At 48.1% G+C, this 21,826-nt stretch overlaps 1 protein-coding gene and 1 long non-coding RNA gene across 2 annotated transcripts in view; one reads left to right on the top strand and one right to left on the bottom strand.

The window, feature by feature from the left end:
• The window catches only part of LOC129735926 (uncharacterized), a 2,757-nt gene extending 762 nt beyond the window's left edge, over positions 1-1,995 (top strand). The window contains exons 2-3 of the long non-coding RNA XR_008731932.1: positions 1,049-1,270; positions 1,851-1,995. This is a non-coding gene — a long non-coding RNA (uncharacterized LOC129735926). The remainder of the gene's footprint in view (positions 1-1,048; positions 1,271-1,850) is intronic.
• LOC102050175 (cryptochrome DASH-like) lies at positions 382-21,826 on the bottom strand. The gene is made up of 14 exons (XM_005442391.3): positions 21,679-21,826; positions 21,387-21,559; positions 19,674-19,767; positions 18,305-18,435; positions 16,727-16,875; positions 16,267-16,355; positions 15,070-15,143; positions 13,251-13,340; positions 11,289-11,368; positions 9,865-9,924; positions 8,642-8,799; positions 4,079-4,198; positions 2,884-3,060; positions 382-1,085 (listed from the first exon to the last, which is right to left on the bottom strand). Exons 1-14 carry the CDS (start codon positions 21,742-21,744, stop codon positions 978-980), a joined length of 1,569 nt encoding a protein of 522 aa, XP_005442448.1. The 5' UTR covers positions 21,745-21,826; the 3' UTR covers positions 382-977.

The raw sequence follows: 21,826 nt of genomic DNA, 5'->3' as shown, positions 1-21,826 counted from the left end.
CCCGGAGCCAGAGGGAGGGCTGCCTGGGGCTGGAGGCGTTCACACCGGGCTGCCCGGCCGGTGACAGCGCTCCGCGACAGCACAGATACGGCTGTCTGCGAGTTCCCAAACCCTTCCACCAAGTACAACATTCTGCATAAAAGTAAGATGCTTAAATTGGCCAGCGAACCGTTTTCAACTGGGTTTTGATGCCGAGTACGAAACAGTTCTCAGCTACAGTTTCCAGCTTCCAGGCTGGTACCGAAAGTGGTGCAAGGACACCAGGGCAGTTTTCACGAGGAACTTTCTGTCTCTCCAAAGTACTGTAGGAGACACAGTAACAGAATGTCCTCTGAAGTCTCTCTCTATCTATGCATCTCTGGAAACAAGTAAGATCAAATATTCCAGCAGCAAAACTTTTAATTGCCCAATGATTGGTAATTTTAAAGCTTTAAAACATGAAATATTAGCACAAGAAAGTTCATTAGAAAGAGTTCTGACTGAACACCTGCCACAGAAACCACCTGCTCGAGTTTGTAGAGGGGTGGAAATCCAGCTGTAAGCACCAGTGCAAAGCAAGCTGCGCCTCCTCCAAAGAGAAAGGCCATACCGTTTTGGTTAATTAGCATTGGTTAGGCGGCCCTGTCACCCGAAGGAGTTTGCAGAGTTGGGAGTGATGTGCTGTCCGTGGGAGTCAGGGCACGGAAGGGCGGCCGCTCCTGGAGAGCGCCTGGGGAACTACCTCGGGGCTCACAGCACAGGGTGCGCACACAAGATCCATTCACCACAACCAGTGCCAGTGCCCAACCCCCAAATTGCCACCAGCTGGTGTCCCTGGGAACACTGAACGGCCAGATTCCCGGTTCCTTTACTGGGGCCAGATTTGTATCATTGGCTTGAGATTAACCTAGTTCAAGGCGATGAACCGTTATCCCGGCGTCTTCGGCAGCAAAACCTCCCACAGAGCGCTCCTCCAGCATGCACCTGTGCAGGCTTCATCATGCATCTTTCTTGCGAGAAAAGTAAAAATCTATCCCTCTGTCCTTGTGCTGCCTTGGCGTGTGTGCAGGGCCTCTCCTGCCCCTGGGATGGGGACTTCTCTCCTGCTGCAAATGAGAGACGAACAGCGAGATACTCACTGATGGTGCACAGTGAATCTGATCACAGAGCAGCCCCGACATGTGGAAAAGTGTGCACATGGCGCTGCTGCTCCCAAGTTCACTCAGAAAGCGGGGAGGCCTGACAGGCACAGCTCTAGGCTTGGGCCTGGGACGCCAGGGTTTCTGGTAAGGTAGGTGCTTGTGTCTGCAAAGGTACTTTGATGCTTGGTTGGAGGGGGCTTGGAGAGGGGCTCAGTAACACTGGGCCAACAGCCCCTCCCAGTTAATTTCACAAGCACAGTGTGGCAGTGCTGGCCCACAGAGCCCAGGGTGAGCTGGACAGTTGATCAAAATGGATGGAGGAGCTTTATGGGTTCAAGTTTCATCACTGCCTCAAACCAGCGTGTGACCGAGGGGCTCCTTCACAGATCTCTGTACCTTTCTCTGATCTCAGATGCACTCTTACATGGAAAGGTGATAATCCAGGCCCTTCAATGGCATGGCCAGAAGCGGAAGGCTTTGCTTCTGCAAAACTTTCCGCTCATGGCAAAGGAATTTGGCCTGAGAAACTTGGTACTGCACCTTGGGATTAAAGCCTCAAATGGATACACACCTTATTCTTTACTGAACATAGTATGACAACTAAATTTGAGGGTCCACAAAGTATTCTTACTCAGGAGGAGACAGGGAGGATGCATGGGGGAAGACAAAATGCTGAAAACACCTTGAAATACACCACCATTAGTTACATCCATTTTTCTTCCTTTCCAGCTCCACCACCACTGACACCACCCAGACCTATGGAGCACTTTCCTTCCATACCCCTCTCCTCCAAGAACAGCAGCCAGGTCAGCAATGTGAGCCTCCGCATGTTACAGTGTCCACATCTTAATCTGTCCCCATTCTAAAGGGGAGATACACCCAAAAAACAAAGTGTAAGGGCCAGTCCCCATATATACTGGTCTCGCCGACTCCAGTTTGGATGCACTCAAGCACGGTAGGAAGCTGGTTGGGTTTACTTCCACCTCATGAACCGAGTGGAAACTGAGTGTCGGTCTTGGCTCCTTTCTGCCCATCTGCATCGGGGGGCGGTTAGGCCTCTGGAGATGCCCCATCCCTCCCTGCCCGCCGTTGGGGCTGCCAGGGCAGGCAGGGCCTGGAGGGCAGGGCAGGACGCTGTGAAGGACACGCTCTCTCTGTCTAAGCCCTGCTGCCTGTCCAAGGCTGATGGGAGAAAGAAGCAGCTAAAAAATTTACACCATGCACCACAGCGGGTGTATCTGGCACGATTGTATATCCAGAAGGAGAAAAAAAAAATTAGAAAAGCTACCTGGAAAGTAGTAAACAGAACATGTGTGGGTTCATTCTTCAGCCCTAAAGCCAGCTGGCCTGGCATGGTTTATGACCGTATGATGTAGGGTGGCTTTGTCACTGTATCTTGTGACAGTCCTTAGCACGTGGTACCCTCAGATTGTGCTTGGACAAGGTTCTGGAAGGTGCTTGTTGGCCCTGACAAAAACAGTGCTGGGGAATACACTAACAATATGACTGCCCGGGTGGCAGGAGGTCGATACGTGGGCTTGTGCCTCAGACCTGTTTAATTTAGTAGGGCAGACACAGCTAAATAACGCTGGCTGCACAGTCCCTGTGTAGAGCAGGACCACCCTCTGCTGTGAGGTCGTGTGACTCTGAACTAAAGCAATTTTTTCCCTTTTTACCAGAGAAAGAATTCACAGACACTCCTACAGACACAGAGCAGCTGCCTGGAGCCCTCCCACCCCATCCAAACCCTCCCAGTACTCACAGGCCTCTGGTTGATGTGTCGGCTCCACTCTGGGGCTGTCACAACTGGCTGTGGGTAGGTCTTACCTAGAGTTACTCCCACCTGGGAGAGAGCAGCACTGTTCAGTGCCCAAGGGGTGTGGATATCTGCTCCCTTTATGCCCTGTAGTTCCAGGACCCACAGCCGCACGTAATCCCCCTGCAAAGAGAACCAACAGAACAGGATCCATTCAGTGACAACCTGTAAATGCTTCCCAGCAAGGGTCTTTCTTAATGTGAAAGAAAGAACCCTGATTTCCAGGTAAAGAGGCTGGTGTACTACAGCATCGGTTACCTCTGTCAAGTCTTAGCCCCTCCTGCTAAACTCTCTACACAGAATTAGTGCCTAAACACAGAGGACTGGATGCTGGAGCTCTTCTCCCAGGCTTACTGCAGGCAGGGGAGGGAGGCAGAGGTGCTTTTCTGCTACAGCTCACCTGCCCTATTTAGGACACAGTGAGATGAAGTCGTTCCCAAGAAGTCCCTGTTTCCTTTCCAAGTGAGCGAAGGAAACTAGGGGCACTAGCTCAGCTGCACACTCTTGTGCTTGGCAAGATGAACCCCGCCTTGCCCCTGAATCTCTCCCATTAACTCCACTGCTGTGTCCCCTACTAGGACTATTTCCTGGTTCCTTGCGAAGTCCTGCCAGCTACAGTGCCAAAGGCAACAGCACAGCTTGCCATGAAGCTCAGGAATAGGGTGGGACCAGGTAATCTGGTATGTGAACTAAGCACGTGGAAAGGGTGATTTATCTGTGCCCACCGCTTATGGAGGATAGTCAGGTTTAGTCACAGGTTTAATCTACTCTCTAGGACCTCCCAAGGAGCAGCTCTGTCTCTCCTGTCACTTCTGAGTTCGCTAAGAAGCTGCTCTGTGCTCAAGGAAATGGCTGTGTGAGATACTGATGGGTTGTGGCTGTTACCCGGAAGAAACGGTGACGAAACATAGGCCAGTGGCAGGACAGGGAGGCTGTACAGAGCACCAGCCTCTTTGGGGACAGCAGCAGATTGTAAACGTCAGATCTTCCTGTGCAGCAGTGAGGAACCTGCCTGACTGTTGGCCAGGAGATCACAGAACCTTTTGCAGCAGTATCCACACAGCAGGTCGATCTCTGTTCCCTGAAACTCTCACATACGCTTTGCTGCACTATTCATTGCAAAACAGCCAAACACACTTACATTGCTGTCGTAATCCAGGCCTTGTTTAATCATGTTAAACTTCCTGTTGTCCCGTGGGTCGTTGCCAATACCAGCACTGTATAACCAGTTGCCATAATTGCTACAAACATCGTAATCCACCTTGAGAACAGAGGAAGAAAACAGCATGAAGAGATGGGCTGGCGCTTGGTGAATCTTCTCTCCCCGTCCACCCCTCATCTCAAGGGGAAAACTCCCTGTGTGGGCATCAGCCTGGCAATACTGGGGCAGTCACAGCTCCCATGTAGGTACAGCCCTCTGGCTCAGAAGAGAACTGTGCTGCATGGCTGTATTTTACAGCTGGGATCAGCTTCCCAGGCTACTTCACTTCATGGTCCTTAGGTTAATGAGATAAAGTCCAACCAAAGTCACTTTCTGTTTCCTTTTTTTAAAAAAAAAACTTCTCTTTCTGCTGACATCTGGCAGACTTAATGGCCACTAGCCCTAGCTTTTGAGTGCTCATATTCCAAGAAACAGCAGCCCAGTCCATTTCAAATACGAAAGAAAAGTCTTCCTGACCAGTTACCCAGAGCCCACAGACTAACAAAATCATCTGTGCAGATCCTGTTAGGCAGACTGGAGAAAAGCCTAACTCAGGCTGTACAGAGTGACCACACAGAGTGTGTGAAGATGCAATGGATACAAACACTACAGTTTTTTCCCTGCTATACTCGACCTTCATCAGGCAATAAGCCTCAACTCACAGGGACTTGGCAGAAAGAGATGCTTTACTACTATGGGGAACACTAGAGCTCTCATGATGTACTCAGTAGGCTGCACATTGCCAAGTTGTTCTACATCTAAACCAATAAAGAGCTTTCAAGGATGCTTATGTAAAATGGAGTGAGGCTTCTGAAACAGGCATAAGCGGGAGCAGGACATGATCCAGTCTGAGTGCTCTTCAGCTGGGCAGGGTCGCTTAAATCCAGCATCAGAAGCTTTTCAGCTGTAGGACAATTCAGACCTAGCTCAGGAGGGGAGTGGCAGCGATAGCAGGTAGGGCGTGGGATCTCTGAGCGTTCCTAGGAGGGGCGTCCCCATTGCAAAAGCGTAGTGCTGGCAGCTGCAGCAGTTTGCAAAGGCGAGTCACGAAGCACATTCAGTGCTGTTCTCTTCTGCTTTTACTGCAGCTGCAGCAACAACCAGTCCACACAGTGACACTTCCAAAATCTCAGTGACAATTCCAAAATCCTTAAAGTGAGGAGCTGATCTGGTCTCCACTGGGATAGAATTGATTTTCTTTCTCAGTAGGTGGTACAGTGCTGTGTGTTGGATTTAGTGTGAGAATAATGGTGATAAAGACACTGGTGTTTCAGTTGTTGCTAAGTTGTGCTTATTCTAAATCAAGGGCTTTTCAGTTTCCTGTGCTCTGCCAGTGAGGAGGTACATGAGAACCTGGGACAGGTCTTCCAGGACAGCTGACCCAAACTGGCCAAAGGGATATTCCATACCACAGAACGTCGCGTTCAGTACATAAACTGGGGGGAGCTGGCTGGGGGGGTGATCACTGCTTGGGGACTGGCTGGGCATTGGTAGCAGGTGGTGAGCAAATGTGCATAATTTCTTTTTTTCCCCTTGGGTTTTATTCCTATCTCTTCCCCTCCTCTTCATTGCAATTATTGTTATTAATTTTTTCCTTATCTCAATTATTAAACCATTCTTATCTCAACCCACAGGTTTTACTTTTCTGATTCTCCTCCCCCTCCATCCCTGGTGGGATGGGGAGTGAGCGAGCAGCTGCATGGTACTTAGTTGCTGGCTGAGATGAAACCACGACCGAAGCTCAGCGCACCCAGATGGCAGAAGGCACAGGGCAACGGGCTCTGCCAAGTTCCCTTCCCCTTTCTCTGCAAAGCCAGCTGAGAGCCGGGGTCAGGGTGATCAGTAGCCAGCTATGCTCACTGTGCAGCATGCTCCCCCTTCCCAGCAGCACTTCCTCCAGCTGGTGAGGATAAGGAGTGGAAGAAAGATGCCATTGGAGGCCTGACTGTGTGATTAACACGCAGGAAAGCATGTGGGGGAGGCGAGGGCAAATCCAAGGGGGACTGGAGGAGGCAGGCTCATTTCCCCCTCAGCCTTGCCCCTTCCTGGCATTCTCTTTGGTTTGTTTCTCTCCCTTTCCTTGGGGCCTGACCCTGTGAATGAAATCACAGCTGAGATCATCTCTGTTTCAGGCCACCAGTGGTCTCCTGCCTTCTCCCTGGCTTCGGCAGGTTGCAGAGAGCTTGCCTCAGTCTCATGCCCACCTGGCGTGGTTAACAGACACCCTCTTCACAGGCACACGCAAACACTTGGTGGGCCTTTGCTGGAAGGATCAGAGATGAAATACACATTACTTTCCCTTTTTAGAGCCAAGTGAAACCAGTTTCAGTTCTGTACTGGCCTCTACCATTCTATAGCTACATCTCCCCATCAAACTTATGTCTCCTGTATGTTACCCTGGGGATGCCGCCAGGTTAAAGTAACAGCTGTCTAGCAATGCATCAGTGTGACACAAGTGGAAAGGAAGGGACAGAAGGACACAAGGATCAGCCTGTGCTACACCAGCCTATGGTGGCAGTCAGCCGCTGAGGCTTCCCAAGATGAAAGGCCTAGTGCAGAGTGCTAAATCCTGCTTCCAGCAAGTCTGGTAACACTCATGTGCCTGTGAATAAAGGTAAATAACCCAGGGAGCATCTTTTTCGTGTTAGACCTTCCAGGTCTTCCTTACTTGGGGAATAGGACCTGGAATCTGCTGTGGCCATCTGAGTCGGCCTGCAAAGTGAACCAAGCTCCTGTCGGAGGAAAGCAAAGCTGCCCGCCTGTCAGAGCAAAGCCTCAGTTCCTGACTCCCAGCCCTTCATCAGCTGGTGACTTTGAGTGCAAGGCTTGCCTGTACGTGAAGCAAGCTGCCCTCTCTGTGAAATGAAGTCTCCTTTGTCACTGCTGTGAAAGCCACAGCTGACAGATGCCGTCAAAAGCCAGATACTACAAAACATTCAAATTGGTCCTAGTGGCTGACTCTGCAGGACAGACATGCACTGATGTGTTTGTGCATTTGCATGTGCTGCACCATTCTTCTGGAGGGCCACTGTGTGACGTACACAATGCACTCAGGCTACAGGAATTAGATCATCCATACCAAAATGCAGCCCCTGCCTGGTAAGTCACACACACAGGGTATCAGCTTTCTTATACAACCCACTGAAACTGCAAAAAAAAATGCACTCGAGGTAAGATTTTCCATCCCAGATTCCAGCCATGATAGGAAGGATAATGCCACCACTTTTCCAATACAAGTTCTCTGGTGCCATGTGCTGGGGGCTCTCACTTTTATCTGGAAAAACATTGCTGCATGCAGCTACCATCACTACTTTCTGGAGGATCCTGCAGAAGTTCTGCACTGTGTTCCTGTGCAAGCCCACCACTGCTCACAGCAACGGTGTGAGTCACAGCACTGGGAAAAGCACCCAGACCTTCCAGGAGATCTTTGCAGCCAAAGCCATGTCAGAACCCAGCACCACGGAAGCTCAAAAAAAAAAATATTACATTCACAAAAAAGGCGCTTTTAATTGCAGAGAATGTTGGTGACTGAGCTCTCTCTGGATCTCCAGCTGTCCTAGTGAGTAGAAAGTTTCCTGACTACCAGTAGCCACTTGTATCCCACAAACAAGATCTTTAATGGGAGGCTGATATTAGTATTTGGTCTTTTTCAGTATGATCCATTCAGTCTGGTAAAGAACAAAATGCAGATTCACCTGCTCAGCCTCAGTTCCCACTGCTCAGCATGGTGCTGCTGACAGTCCCTCCATCACCATCACCAGAGATAATGGCAGCCAAGCAAAGACACGCAGAGCTGAACTGGGGACTGCCAGCCAGTGCAGACCTTCCTGGGAAGAAGCTATGGGACAGAGGACTAAGGACGGAGAAGCGAGCCAGCTATTTAACTGAGCTTGCATGGCTGCTGATTGGCATATGAGAAATGAATTGGTGCTCCAGTTGGCAGGGAGGCCTGTGACTCACCAGAACAAAGAAGGATGCCTCCAGCCAGGGTGGAGCTCTCTGGAAGCTGATGCAGCTATTGTCCGTACTTGCCTGTTCTTGACTAGATAGCTTCCCTGTCCACAGCCATCAATGCAAGGACACTGTGCCAACACTGGCTTCAGTGGCCAGAACACATATTTCTTGTTATGTTCTATTTCTGGGCCATCCTCCTCCCCAGCCTCTGGGGTGAGCAAATCAGAGCATTGTTAACATAATTTATATTTGAAAGTCTTCTCCAGTGTGGTGGATCTCTGGCTAAAACCCTAGATGGAGGACCAAAACTATCATTGAAAACTTCCTAGCTACATCTTGGTTGATGGCAGCTTCACTGTGACAAAATTCCCTTTTCTTACATGAGCTTTGGGAAGTAGATACCATGCAAGCAGTATAAACACGCATTTATAACAGCCTGAAAATTACTCATCCTCTTCTGTATCCTTACTAGGCAGAGCTGTCCTCCTGTCTGTCACTCAGGGCAGGGAGCACAAACAACTCCAGAGGCACAAAACAGCTCAGCCTTACCAGCAGGTATTGGAACCATTCCGCCCCCATCCTCCAGTCCAGACCCAGGTCCTTGGTGAGAAAGCTGGCAACATTCTGCCGCCCTCTGTTAGACATGAAGCCTGTCGCAGCCAGCTCTCGCATGTTGGCATCGACAAAAGGAACCCCTGTTTTGCCCTCTGCAGAGACAAAAGACAGTGCTGGGACATAATGACGTTTTTGGGCACTATTAAACCAAACTGTGGTCATGCATTCACAGCCATCCAAGCAGGTAAGACAGTGCCAGTGTAACAGCAGCAGGGAGAGATTTCAGTGAGGTTTAGCTGGTGTGCAGCCACTAAGAACCATGGGAAATTATACTGAAAATTAAAGTGAGACTTTTTGGCAAGGAAAAAAACAAGGTACAGAAAAATCTCAGACTGGAAAAACAATGAGGTGGATTGCAGGGAATTTTGCAGAGCAGAATAAATACACAGATAATAGCAAGGTGGGCCAAGAACAGGAAGATTCTTGACAGGTGACTAATAGCAGAGAGGGATCTATTGGACAGTCCTTGTCTATTGTTAAGGAAAAGATCTATTGTACCTGCATGCAAATGGATACACATGGCATTAACATGAAGAAATATACATAGGTGTGTATTTCACCGATTCTGACACTTCAGTCTGTTAGCCCCTCCAAGTTTTGAGATATTATGCTTGCTGTTCAAGTGACAACGGAGTTATAAAAGCTAAAGGAAAAGCAAGGATATTAAAAGACTGTGGCATAATGGAAGATGTGATTTATTCTAACACTGTTCCGACCTTCTAACCAAAACCAATCAGAAGAACAAAATGTAGCAGGCATGGCAATCTCGCACGGGTAAGAAGGGCTGGTCAGCCCCTGTGTGACTGAACAGAAGGAGCCAACAGATTGTAAACACTTCTACCTGGGCAGGAAAATCTAACTGCAGTGCATCTCACAAAGCACGTACCAGCCGGACAGAGCCTGGCCATTCACGGTACCCTGCGTGCCTGCTCCTGTGCAGTGCTCAGTCTCGGAAGGGAAACCAAGTATCCTGCACTCACATCACACATCAGACCACGGGGCTGGATTCTTGTTTGGTGGTAACAGTTTAAATGACAGGCCTCGATCATGCTGACAGTTCCCTGACATAAAATTGAGTTAGCATGAGGGCACATGTTAGCACACAGACATGTGGAAACCATAAAGCACACTTAGACAAACCTGCGGTTTCTACTGACCTTTCCAACAGTCAAAGAGCTGAAGGTCCTTTTTCCAGGGGACCTCTTTATTTTGAAGCCCTATTGCGAAAAAAAAGAACTGTTAATGAAGACAAATGCTGACACAGGCAGTTATTAATAAAACAATGACAGCCAGAGGCACTTTGGTTGACGACACAAGACATTAGGATGAAGCGAGCCCTCTTAGTGGTATTACAAACAAGCCATGTTCCTTCTGCAAAGATTTAGGGATGATCCATTCCTCCTTTCAAGGGTTGCAAAGGAATGTCTTGCGCACATGGAGGATGCTCCAGCCTTAACAGATTTTGATAACTTGTTTTGTTAGCGTTTGCTCTATTTTTATTTTTTAATTTTTTTTTGTTAATTAAAAATTACTCAGACCTCTCAAGTGGTAAAGATGTGCTCTGGCCCAAGCTAGTAATTTCTTGTTCAGTTTTACTCCAGGACAACGTCTATGTGAAATCCATTTCTGTAGCAGACACTAAACCCAGAATTACCTGGCAGAAGCCCCAGTAACACTTTGCTCCTGCAGTGGGGTAGGAACAGATGAGGGGGATGACTTTATGTTTGCAGGGTCCAGTGGCAATTACAGACCTCTGTACAGTGGAACAGAGGCAGCAGGGATGACTCAGCTCCAGCTCCAGACATCTAAGGTTAGGCCCACCACTGGCATCCAGTGCCATTTGAGATGCTGTTGGGCATCTGAAACAGCCACATAGGCCTGGCCAGGCAGATGTGATGCAGGCCCTGAGGGAGACATGTTCCTCTGCACCCACAGCTGGATGCCAGGCAGACTGCCCCGGGGCATCTAAACCAGTGCTGTATGCTTAGGTGTGGGCAGCTACATCACATGGAGAACAGCTCACCCAGCACACGCATCAGCTGTAGGGTTTCCTGGCTACGTAGGCTAGGTATTTGCATTGCACTCAAGAGTTCAGACCCCCATTTGAGGTGTAGGCACCTGCACGTAACTCACTGGGTCTGGAGCTGAATCTCCTTCTGATTCCTATGTAGTGCAAGGCAGAAAGAAAATCTGGTTTCTTGGGATTTGCGCTGCTGGGTCAGTTCCTGCTCTCTTTCAGCTACTCTGGTGAACGTGGAGCAAACCTGAAGCCTGGATCCTCTCCAAAGGTGGAATGTCTCCAGAAATAACATCTTTACTGTTACCATGCTGCTGTTTCCCACTGACATGTGTTAATAATACTCCCCATATCTAATCAGATTTGGGGGAAAAAGTCTCAGTGTACAGAATCATGGTGTTGAGGCACTTCTGTGCCACCACTAAGTCCCCAGCAACATCCAGAGTGGTGACACAAGCGCTATGAGAAGAACATTTGTACGACACAATGCTGACAACATCTTCTCTTAATTTCCCTGTTGTAAGACTGTACCTTTCCTCTCCGAATACGGTGATCCATACACACCTCTTAATGAGAAAATCCTTCTGCCATACTTCAGGGCCACAAATCGAAAGTAATCCCGCCACAGCAGTTCAAACAGGACCCTAAAACACAAAGCTACGTCTGTATTCCGCTGTGGGTCAGATGAAATTACTGAATTGGGATTTTGCTTCCATAGTACCCACCATTAACCCCGTGAGGTTTACTCACAATGAGCAATTTCACGCACCTTCCCATGATACCAGTTCTTGCCCCAAGCCTACCCATCTAGCTTGCACCTGGATGACTATAGTGAAAGCAAACTTCGCATGAATCACGGGGGAAGCTTTCCTTAACTCAAGTGCAGGAACAGAATTTCAGGAAACCTGTTTCTCATCCATCCCTACTGGGATGTAATTCTCCAAAGAGCAGGGCGAGGACCTGATTCAGCTTCACACTTCCGCATAAGCAAGCATGTCAGCACATTCCTAAGACCTTTGCATTGATTTAAGCAATAACCTTTGTAAGGGACTTACATGCACCTTTCAACACTCTGTTTACAGTGGTCTAGCTCATGAAATCAGGTGCTAGGCCTGCAGAAAATAGACAGTTTTATATAAAAACTCTTATATAAATAAAGCTTCTTATAAAATGATGGCACCTCAGCCTCTGAGACTTGCTTCAGCACTCTGGCATATTGGAAATATTCTGCTCAGCTGATGTTTAGGCTTACAAGATCTTTTTGGAAAATCTGGTTACAAAACAGGACACTGTCCAAATGCTAAAAACTAGTGTCATGACACTGAAGTTCAATCAGTCCCTCATGTGCAGCCACTATGACCTGTACTTCATTGTTACAATTGACTGCAGTGCCTACAGCTTGACAGCTTCTTTTTTATAACTATTTCTTAACACACTCAGATTTCCATGGCACCCCACCTTGCAGGCAGGCTGGCTGACTGTTAGATGGAAAAACACAAGTATGTTCATTTCTTGAAACCTTTCCTCTCTTAATTGTCTTTGAAGAAAAAAAAAAAAGCATACACTTCAACAGGCAAAAGGTTGATATTTTATCTGTTTGAATTTTAATGAAATGGAGTATTTTGGCGAGAATTATTGGCAATGTTCTGCCTGTTCCTCACCGACCACTGTGCTGTCACACACACTGCAAACGTAACAAACCAAACTGAAAACACAGTTCTCCAGTTTGCACAGACTTTGTGGTTTGGGCTTTTTTCCCATCCAGGTCTAGTATTAGGCCAGGCTCTAACATGAACCTGCTACTCCTTATGAGCTCCCTACCAGGCTCCAGTTCAGAGTGTCTGGGCAGAGCAGAGCGCACGAGCAAGTTCAAGGCCAGCTCAGGGACAGCTACACTGACCTCAGTTGTCCCCCAGACTCCTTCAGGACAACCTGCAGGCAGGCAAGCAGCCAGCGGTGAGGTGACAAGGCAGGATGCATTAAGCCCACTTCCCAGTCCCCTCTTCTTCTTTGCTATGGTGGTGTACTCATGGCCAGGCAGCTGAGCAAGCACAGGGCCATTTGCTGGACTGTGCCCAGAGGTCCTTCTGACACCGCGTGATTTGTACAAGTCGCAAAACTACTGAGCCTTTTTGGTGAAACCCTGCTCATACGCTTGGCATGAGAAACTCTTTGGCTTTTATTTGTAAATCATTCTTCTTCCTTCTCATCTAGCCCACAATGATGCAGAGAGGGGTTGTACTGATTTATAGAGATAATTCTTAAAAATCATGACCCACAATTTCCCAGCAATCACGATAACTAGCTTTAATAATCTTCCCTTACAAAGTGCCTACAGCCTCTGGATGTCAAAGGCAGACTAATAAATCCATACTGAAACAGAACTGCAATGCAACCCCGAGGAACCAGACAGCAGGCACAGGAAAAACAAACAAACATTAAGTTAACAAATCACTCTCTCCTGTGCATGAGATGTCAGTTTCCTTTTCAGAGAAAACAAGCTATGCTGATCACGCAAGGACATACCAGTATGTGCTCTGATTTGCCGTTCTCTCTTTTTCATACTTCTGTATCTGCTCATAGATGTATCGAGGTGAAATGCAGCCCAGCGCCAGCCTGAAAGGAGGAGAATGATGTCCTGAATGCAATGTAGGACTGACAACTCGATGTCTGCAGGGACAGATTGGAGGGGCAGCTTTGTGTCTAGAGTTGTTGTCTGAAAACTTTTGCTTGGTTTGCAGTTCTGCCACTGACTTCCCAAATGGCTTTAGTCAAGTTGTATGACTTCTTTGCAACTTTTCAATCTGAGAATCAAAATCTTCCCTGTCCCAGTGTATGACTGTTACAGGAGTTTCCAAGCTACTGAGATAAACCATTTTACACAAGTCTGACAAGTATTGCATAAAAGACTTGATCATCTGGTGATTTAGTGCACCAATGACAAACACAGAAATGAGTCCCAAATGTCAGCCCCTACAGCAACTGTCCTAGTGGTTCAACAGCCCTCCTTTTACTACAAATTGAATTATCATATGTCCAGGGCTCCTCTTCCTGCAGTACATTAGTGTCTCATTTGAGCAACAACAGAAGGCAATTAATTTGCTAAAAATCTCACAAAGGGTCAGAAAACTAGGGAATCAAACACAAACTTTGGCATTTCAATCTACTGGGCTCCTCCCATTTGTTCCAGATCAGCGCTGTGCAAGACAGGAAAGAGCTTGTAGACTCCAACCCCATCACAAAGGGTGATAAGGAAAACTTTTACCTTTATTTTCCTAGAAATGTATTTTACTGCAGTTTCCCACTAGGGCTCGTGGAAAAAATTGATGTTCTAGTGAATTTTGGAAAACAGGAAGAAAGGGCCTGAAGAGTTTTCCCTTGATTGTTGACCAGCAATAACACTTAGAAATGGCCAATATGAGATGTGAATGGCTGGCTGCAATCTGAACAAGTCTGATTTTGATCATCTGACGGGGGAACACTTTGTGACAGGCAGATCAGGATTGTCTGCTCTGGGCAAATGTCCAGATCGGAAAAACTCGAGTGGAGACTACAAATAACGAACTTCTGAAGTGGCAGTGGTCCCGGATCCCACAGCGCCAGCAGGTGGAGCTGTCCACTGCAACCAGTAAAGCACAAAGCCCGCTGAAAATAAATCCTGACTTGTAGGGGCCTCAGAAAACTGTTTCACGTTGCAGTTCTGTCGGGAACACACACTGGATGCTCTCAGCCTTAGGCTGAACTGGGTTCTGCTGTTGCTGTTGCAGTCTGAGATTAACTCTTCCCCTTCCAGCACTGGAGACTAAAACCCCTAATCATAATAAATCATCATATCTACCCAAATAAGAGATCCTTTTGCAATAGGAATAATCAGAAGCATCTCTTCACACCACAGAAAAACAGAATGGCAGTGAGGTGAAGTGACTTGGCCCACATTATTCAGCAAACCAGAACTGGACTGAGTTCTGCTACAACCCTATCAACATGCTGAAGCTACTCTTCCTCCCTGGCTCCTCACAACCACCCCTGATAATACACAAAACAGCACAAAGGCAAAGACAAGTGGTGTGTCTCTCTAGTGCCCTGTCCACACTGCTGCTCCCAGCACACTGGGCTCTTGGCACACTACTGCTACACTTCAGCAATTCCTAACTGCAGGAACATTCCCAGTGAAGCACTGCATAGAAGCACAACAAAAAGCAGCTTTGAGGCTGCTGTACCCCAACAAAAAGGGCAGAACGAATCACACTCAGACCTCTGCCCAGTGAGCACTCAGCAGCTGGGCAACATCGGTTTGGGATGAGAGCAGAAAAGGAGCTTCCAGACTCACAACAAAAATCTTTACCATGGTGCAAATTTGGTCGAGTAATCCATTCCCACCAGTCCATTGCGAGTCTCCTTGTAAGATGCAACCAGGTTCTGTGCGAGCGAAAAACCAAACGGTTTTAATACTTTAGTGCAACATGCTAAATACGTTTTCTTTCATACTGGAGCTAGGGCAATCTAGCAGGGCTGGGCTCCCTCTCATGGCTGCCTGCAAGGACTACAGAGCTGTCAAATTACTGCCTCCAGTGCACAGGAATGAATCAGGCCAGCAGTTCTCATTATAGCTCTGGGATGCATGTCACAAGCTATGCTCCTGGCTTCAGCCTGTAGCACATTTATTTCTACAAGCACTATGAACCTGGCTGTGCTGCTCCCTGCCCATACCTGTCTGACTCTGGATCAATGATCCACTTAAAAGCACCAGCAGAACTGGAGGCCAGTTCCCTTGTCCATGTGGTTGCTTGTTCAGGTTTGAGAACTACCGTGTCTGACAGCACCCAACACACAGCTGCGGGAATCCTGGCCACCGTTACTTCTGGGCCAGCCACACTTACAGCAGAGCGCAGATCTTCCGTTTTCTGAGAACTCCACTGACAATGCAGAGGACATTGGGAAGCCTGATCTCTTCTGATTCCCTTTGGCTGCACAGGTTACAATTGCTAAAGGGCTGTTCTAGCTCACCAGGAAGACAATATTTGCATAACAGAAAAGAAGGAACAGGTTTTCCAGCAGTGACTGTATGCTGGCAGCACTGTCAGACTACTATGAACCTCCTACTATTTTTAACTGTGCTTGTTAAAAAAACTGGAAGCAGTTTGGGTCAGTTGTTCCTCACCCCATTTGCAATTACAGCTCTTCAGGCCACTTTTCCCTCCTCCAAAGTGAAGGAACTACATTGCTGACGATGTGGGACAGGAGAGTAGAAAGGGCAAATCAAGGCATCGTCCTAATTCCCAAAAGTTGATGAAAAGAAGACTTAAGAGGGATGGCCACTAAACTAGATTCCTAAGTATTTGGCTTACATTCCCAGTTCCTGGATGACTTCTTTGGATTTAGTTTGTCCCTCTGAAAACCTGAAAAAACGTTAATTCCCTCCTTTGTACAGTGTTATACAGGAGCTAAGGAAACATTACTAGGAAGTAAAATCGCAGCCTCACGCACTTGCACAGCCATATGTACAAGGGGGAGGATGTAGACAAGGAAGTGTAAGAGTTACCGTGTCCCAGAAGTAATACTGCAGTCTCATTAAAGCTTGGGTCTCTCCTCCACTGCAGGGGAAGGCTGTTCGTGGATCAGTCACAGGATCTGCCACAGAAAACACCATCACCTTGTTACCTTCTTGGAAAGCATCTCAAAGGTAAGGAGCTTAAAATCTAGGGATGTTCAGCAGTAAGGGTGTCTGCTTTGGGGCCATAAAAGATTGTGCCCTGTCTTCCTCTAAAGCAAGGGTCAAATCAAACATATTAAAAATTACTAAGGGGATGTTTTCTACCCAGCTGCAGGGCAGCTCCTCCACACAGGGAATTTACCTTCATTTGTCATATGAGTGAACAGCAGCTTAGTTACAGTTTGAAGGGCAACCACTGCCCTTGGGAGGCCTCCCTCTTCTCATCCTCAGTAACAGACAGATCTAAGTAGGACTTCATGGGAGGAACTGCCACATTAAGTTTTCTTACCCTTCTGTCCCAAATCCTCCATTGTAGGGATACACCCTTCTTCCACCCCTGGAGCCAGAGGCTTTAGCTGGTCTGCCATCTGCAGAGTTGGCCGGACCTTTGCCTCAGATTCCACTGCTTTTCGGAAATGGGTGTAGACATCAGGCAACCTGCAAAGATAACAGCGCGGTCAGATCTCCACAGGGTGGCTACCCTGGCCCCTCCACACAGCACCACGTATCTTCCATAGATGGAGGGTTAGCTTTCCAGGCTGCACTCTCCTGAGGGCAGAGCGGGTATTTGTGATGCATGTTTGTACACCGCCTGCTGAAAGAGGTAGATTCCCCTGGGGCTAGAAGCCATCAGAAGTTCAGTCCTTCATCCAGTTTCTGCCTCTGATGCCTTTTCAATTTAAGGTGTGTCCTGATGGAGCAATCCCTGAGGGTCAGATTCATCTCATCTAACTTCTGATTACCCACAAGGCTGACCTCAATGTAAAAATCTGCAACCTCCAGCTGCTTTTCAGTCAATGGAGAGAAACAGCAATTTTTATCGCCTGACTCTTCTGCTCTGTTTTATACATTTTCTATAGGATGCCATGAATCACTCAACTCCATTAATTACACCTCAAGTGACTACTGAGGGAGGCATGAAGAGTCCACACGCAAAGGGCTACTGTCACAGGCAGCTGCATTTAGCCAGATGGGGTAACGGAGCAATCCAGTCCAATGTCACAAGGACGGAGCACTGCAGACAGAGCATCAAAACTGTGCTGGTGGAAGGGCAAAGAGAAATCAGTCCCTCAATAAATGGTCATGATACGGAGAAATAGTGTGAAATGGGGACAATGGACATCGACTGTGATTGTATATGTCTGCTCAAGGAATGTGGGTATGGTGACTAGTCATGGGTGCGGTGTCTGGTCACATAGGCACACAGCTTTGAGGAGACGACTACAGCTTTGAGGAGACGCCTGCCCTTCTTCCTCTAACAAAGGGGCTATTTAAAAAAGAATGAGAAAAGGATGAGAGATATTCCAGTGCTATCTAGAGGGAGGGAGTGCTAAGTCTCCTTGCTGGAGAAGATCAGATGGTCACAAGGACATGAATCACCTACAAACCTGCAAGACCACCACATTCCAGGCAAAGGACTGATAAGCTAATTAACATACGAAGCGAGAGTAAGCGGGTTTAGGTAACGAATATGTATAGGCGTTAATTGAATATTCATTTGTTTTATTGTATAAATGTGAGATGGTTCGTCACTTCAGGCATGCACGCTTGTGGAGGAGTGATCCCCCGTGCATCTGCGAGCAGTAAACATACCTACTTTATAACTTTCGAGTTATAGAGTCTAATTCCGCACGTCAGTCAAACCCCTTGGCTTTATGCATATTGAAGAGTAAATCCTACTAGTACAGAGGGATGAATGTGCCCCTTCCCCTTGCTGTGTATGAGCATGACAGCACTGTTCCATAATGCAGATGGATTCATGGGTCCCTTCCCTGTGGGACTGGATGACTAAGACCCCTCCTAAGCAGTTCACTGGAGTTAGAAACAAATGGGACAGTGGAGCGAGCGATACCACAGAGCAGCCCACCTGGCGATAGGCCTGAAGGGAAGGTCATCCCGATGATACAGCGTGGATCCCCAGAATGTGTGAGTCTTCACCCCATGCTGACAACACACCTCGCACAGCAGTTTCTCCACATCCAGCTCCTCCTGCGTGGCCTAGGGAGAACAAAATGCAGTGAGGCCATGGTCGCGTGGCTTCAGCTCTCTTAGGCACACAGACCCTGGTCACTGGCCTTGCCCTTCTCCCTCATCTCCACATTTAGCTTCACCCCTTTGGAGAGAGGTGCACACAGACAATTTCTGAGTATTTTCCTCTGCCAAACCCAATAAGCATTTTCACTCTGTTAGTAGCGCCAATGCCAGAATAGGGAACTCCTTGATGTAGGATGTTGCAGATCTTTTAAGTCTGCATGGAATGAAAAGGAGACTGGACAAATACATATAAAAGAAATCCACTGAGGGTTATTGGCTATCAGGGCAGCATTCCTGTTTCAAGAAGTCCTTAAGCCACAGATTCTTGGTGGCTGGGAAAGTATTCTGGGGAAGTATCTTTACAGATATGTCCTGCTCCTGTGGTCTTCTCTGGGCGTCTGTTATTGGCCACCGTCAGGAAAGGTTATGGAATTAGATGAGGCGTTTTGTCTGATCCTCTGTGGATGTTCTTAGAGCTGCATGGAACAAGGCACTATGGGATGTGCAGGCTGTCACATCACATTACAACGGTCTTAGGCCTGACAGCAGGAATACCTGCAGTGCGAGTCACAGAACAGTTCCTCCATTAGACAGCTCTGAGGTCCAGACTGCTAATACTGAGTGCATCTATGTATGTATATACATAGGTGTCTGTACACAGCCTCCAGACCTAGTGGAGTCTTCAGAGCCTTCCATTGAATTCAGCAGGCTCTGGATCAAACCATTTACTTAGCTCAGTGAAGACAGGCCAGTAAAGCACAAACCCCGTCGGCATTGCAGGACCAGACTTGTCTTTTGTTCAACACACTGGCGGGCAACCTCCTAAATGTGGGTGCTGTCAGCTCACCGTGGCCCCTACACTCAATACAGTATGTCCCCTGGAAGTTAGCTGCCTGTGCAAGGAAGGCACCAGGAAAAGCAGCTTGATGCAAACAGGAGGAGAAATGGACTCAGCTGACCTAAAATGCCAGTTGCTAGAAACTCGTTTTCCTCAAGGCACAGCACTTGCAAGTCATCAATCACAAGGACTCCCACTCAGACACCAATCCCATCCCAGGAGTTAGCCAGTTTCCCCAAGGTTAACAATGCCACAGACAAGAAAGGCTCTGAACACACAGGATCTGCATCACCATTTAGTTGTGGAAGAAACCTCCACAACCTAATTTTATCTTTTAACAATGTCACCCAAGTATTTCCCTTACCTCTTCATGGAAAGCCACAGCACTGACAGAACCTAACTGCGTAATCAAATCACAGACCACATCTTCTGGCTTCCCCTTCCTCACAACCAGGGTACTGCAAACACAAAATGTTGCCCTGAATTAGGTTTGATGCTATTGTTATTTATGTGTACAAGAGGCCCTTGTCCCAGTCCACACACCCATTAGTTCTCTACAGAGCACAGACAGCATATGGAGGCAGACAGACAGGATTTGACTAGCCTACGTTTTTTAGGACCCACTGAACGCAGTTTGTAAGCTTCTAGGGCTGAGTTTGTGTCAAACACATTTCTATCACCCCGGATGCTTTAGAAAGGATGACTGGGCAGAAAGCCAGGCTGTTACCTAAAAGTAAATCTGTCAGATCTGTTCAACGGATTCCTCTTTCAACCCCCTTCACAGGCAGTGGTGGCCTGTGTGCAGACCTCTCTCCACTTTCATGTGGGAGTATTCAGACGAATGCTTTCCTCTGAATGCTCTGTGTTCATAACAGTCAAAAAAACTCCCTTCCCACCTTGCAACCTCACCAGCTGCCCAGCCACTTGAAGGGGTAATACAGTGTTTTTGCCAGAATAATTTAAAGCACAACTGAAAAGTTTCTTCAAAGATGGGTTGGATCCGAAGAAGGCAGCAGCAAGGAGTGCTGCTAAGAGAGCTGTTCCCCTTACTTCCCACAGAAAAGCAGAGATCGAGCTGTCCACAGGGAACACCACAGACTGGACGTGAAAGAGATTTCTGTCTATCACTGCATTGAGAAGATATCATGACTGGGCAAATGGAGCCTAGGTCTTAGCATGGCTCTTCACAACCACATGTCTCTCACTACAGAAGACCAGTCTCTTATCAGCCACCGACAACAGCACAGTGGCATTCAAGCAGCTCTGAATCTGTTCACTGCAGAGTATGGGTGCAGATACCCACTAGTCATTTCTCTCAGTCCCCTATAACATTCACCATCTACACTGGCCACACTGCACTGCAAACCCAGAGCCGTTCCACTTGCTTCTACTACCACTGTTATGCCCCTTTGGGAGAAGACAGGCTGGCTGACACATCTTCTGCTAAGCAAAGCCAGATGTTATTTGGTAATGGATTCTTCAGCATGCAAACCTTCAGGCCCTGGTCTACAGCAGTTACGGTTTCTAAAGGCATAATGAAGAAGGAATCTCTGAAGACCCCCTTCCCACAATGTAGCCTACCAAAGAGATTGGGTTTCGTGGGACAGGGCATGAGCAAACTTAACTCTCCAGTCTCACAAGCCAGGATCCATGCTGGTCTGTCTCAAGCCAGCTCTTAGGGAAAACTCACTAGGGACAAGGCCACACACCCCAGCGGCTAATGTCATCGCCTACAACTCGGAAGACTGCCGGTTCGTGTCTCCAATTGTCAGGACTCTGGGCAAAGCGCTTAAGGCTGACGCCCATCTGTGGTATCCAAGTTCAAAAAAGCAAAACCCCACATGGCATGCAGCCTGCGTGGCTCTTCACTCCCTTGCAGACGGCACAGCAGATCATCTGAACAGGAGCTATGTATGGGACCTTATTGTATCTAACAGAAGGGCGGTGGCTCTCAGAAATAAGCCATCATCACACCCCAGAGTATCTGACACGATTAGGCTTACAGCACAGGTATGTGTTGAAAACGAGTAGGAAAATAAAAATAGACATGTTATTTGCACAGTGCTTTCTCAAATACCTTCCTCTTTTCTTGAGAGTTTCCCTTAGATCCTTCACGCTTTCCAGCAAAAACCTGAGCCGATGGGGCCCTGTTTTTGGGAAACCAAAGCAATGGGTGCCCAGGTAGTGCCGTGGGTCGAAGCAGTAGAGGGGAATAACGAAATCCGCGTTACTCTGAGCCCAGTGGAGCACCTGGAAAGACAGAGGGCCGTGGCAGCTCTCGGGGGCAGGACGCAGGCACCCCGCCCCAGCCTACCCAACAGCAGGGTTATTTCTAAATAAATACCCGGGGGGCCGCGGCCGGGCCCTACCTGGTTATCGTGGGCGCGCAGGTCGCAGCGCAGCAGGCAGATGGCCGTCCTCGCCACCCCCGACATGGTGCCCCGACGGGACCGGTCCCGCCTCACCCGGCCACGCTCTGTCCCTCCTCGGCCCGGCCCCCCAGCCCGGCCCGGCTCC

This window comes from Falco cherrug, chromosome 4 (genome assembly GCF_023634085.1).
Source record: "Falco cherrug isolate bFalChe1 chromosome 4, bFalChe1.pri, whole genome shotgun sequence".
NCBI lineage: Eukaryota > Metazoa > Chordata > Aves > Falconiformes > Falconidae > Falco > Falco cherrug.
The sequence above is the reverse complement of the archived record's forward strand: the minus strand, read 5'-3'. Positions and strand labels throughout refer to the sequence as shown.

Coding starts and splice junctions, on each gene's coding strand:
- LOC102050175 (XM_005442391.3), bottom strand. CDS start 21,744: ATGTCGGGGGTGGCGAGGACGGCCATCTGCCTGCTGCGCTGCGACCTG. Junction 15,144..16,266: donor AGTATTACTTCTGGGACACG/GTAACTCTTACA, acceptor TCGCTCGCACAG/AACCTGGTTGCATCTTACAA. Junction 13,341..15,069: donor TCGACCAAATTTGCACCATG/GTAAAGATTTTT, acceptor TCCTCCTTTCAG/GCTGGCGCTGGGCTGCATTT.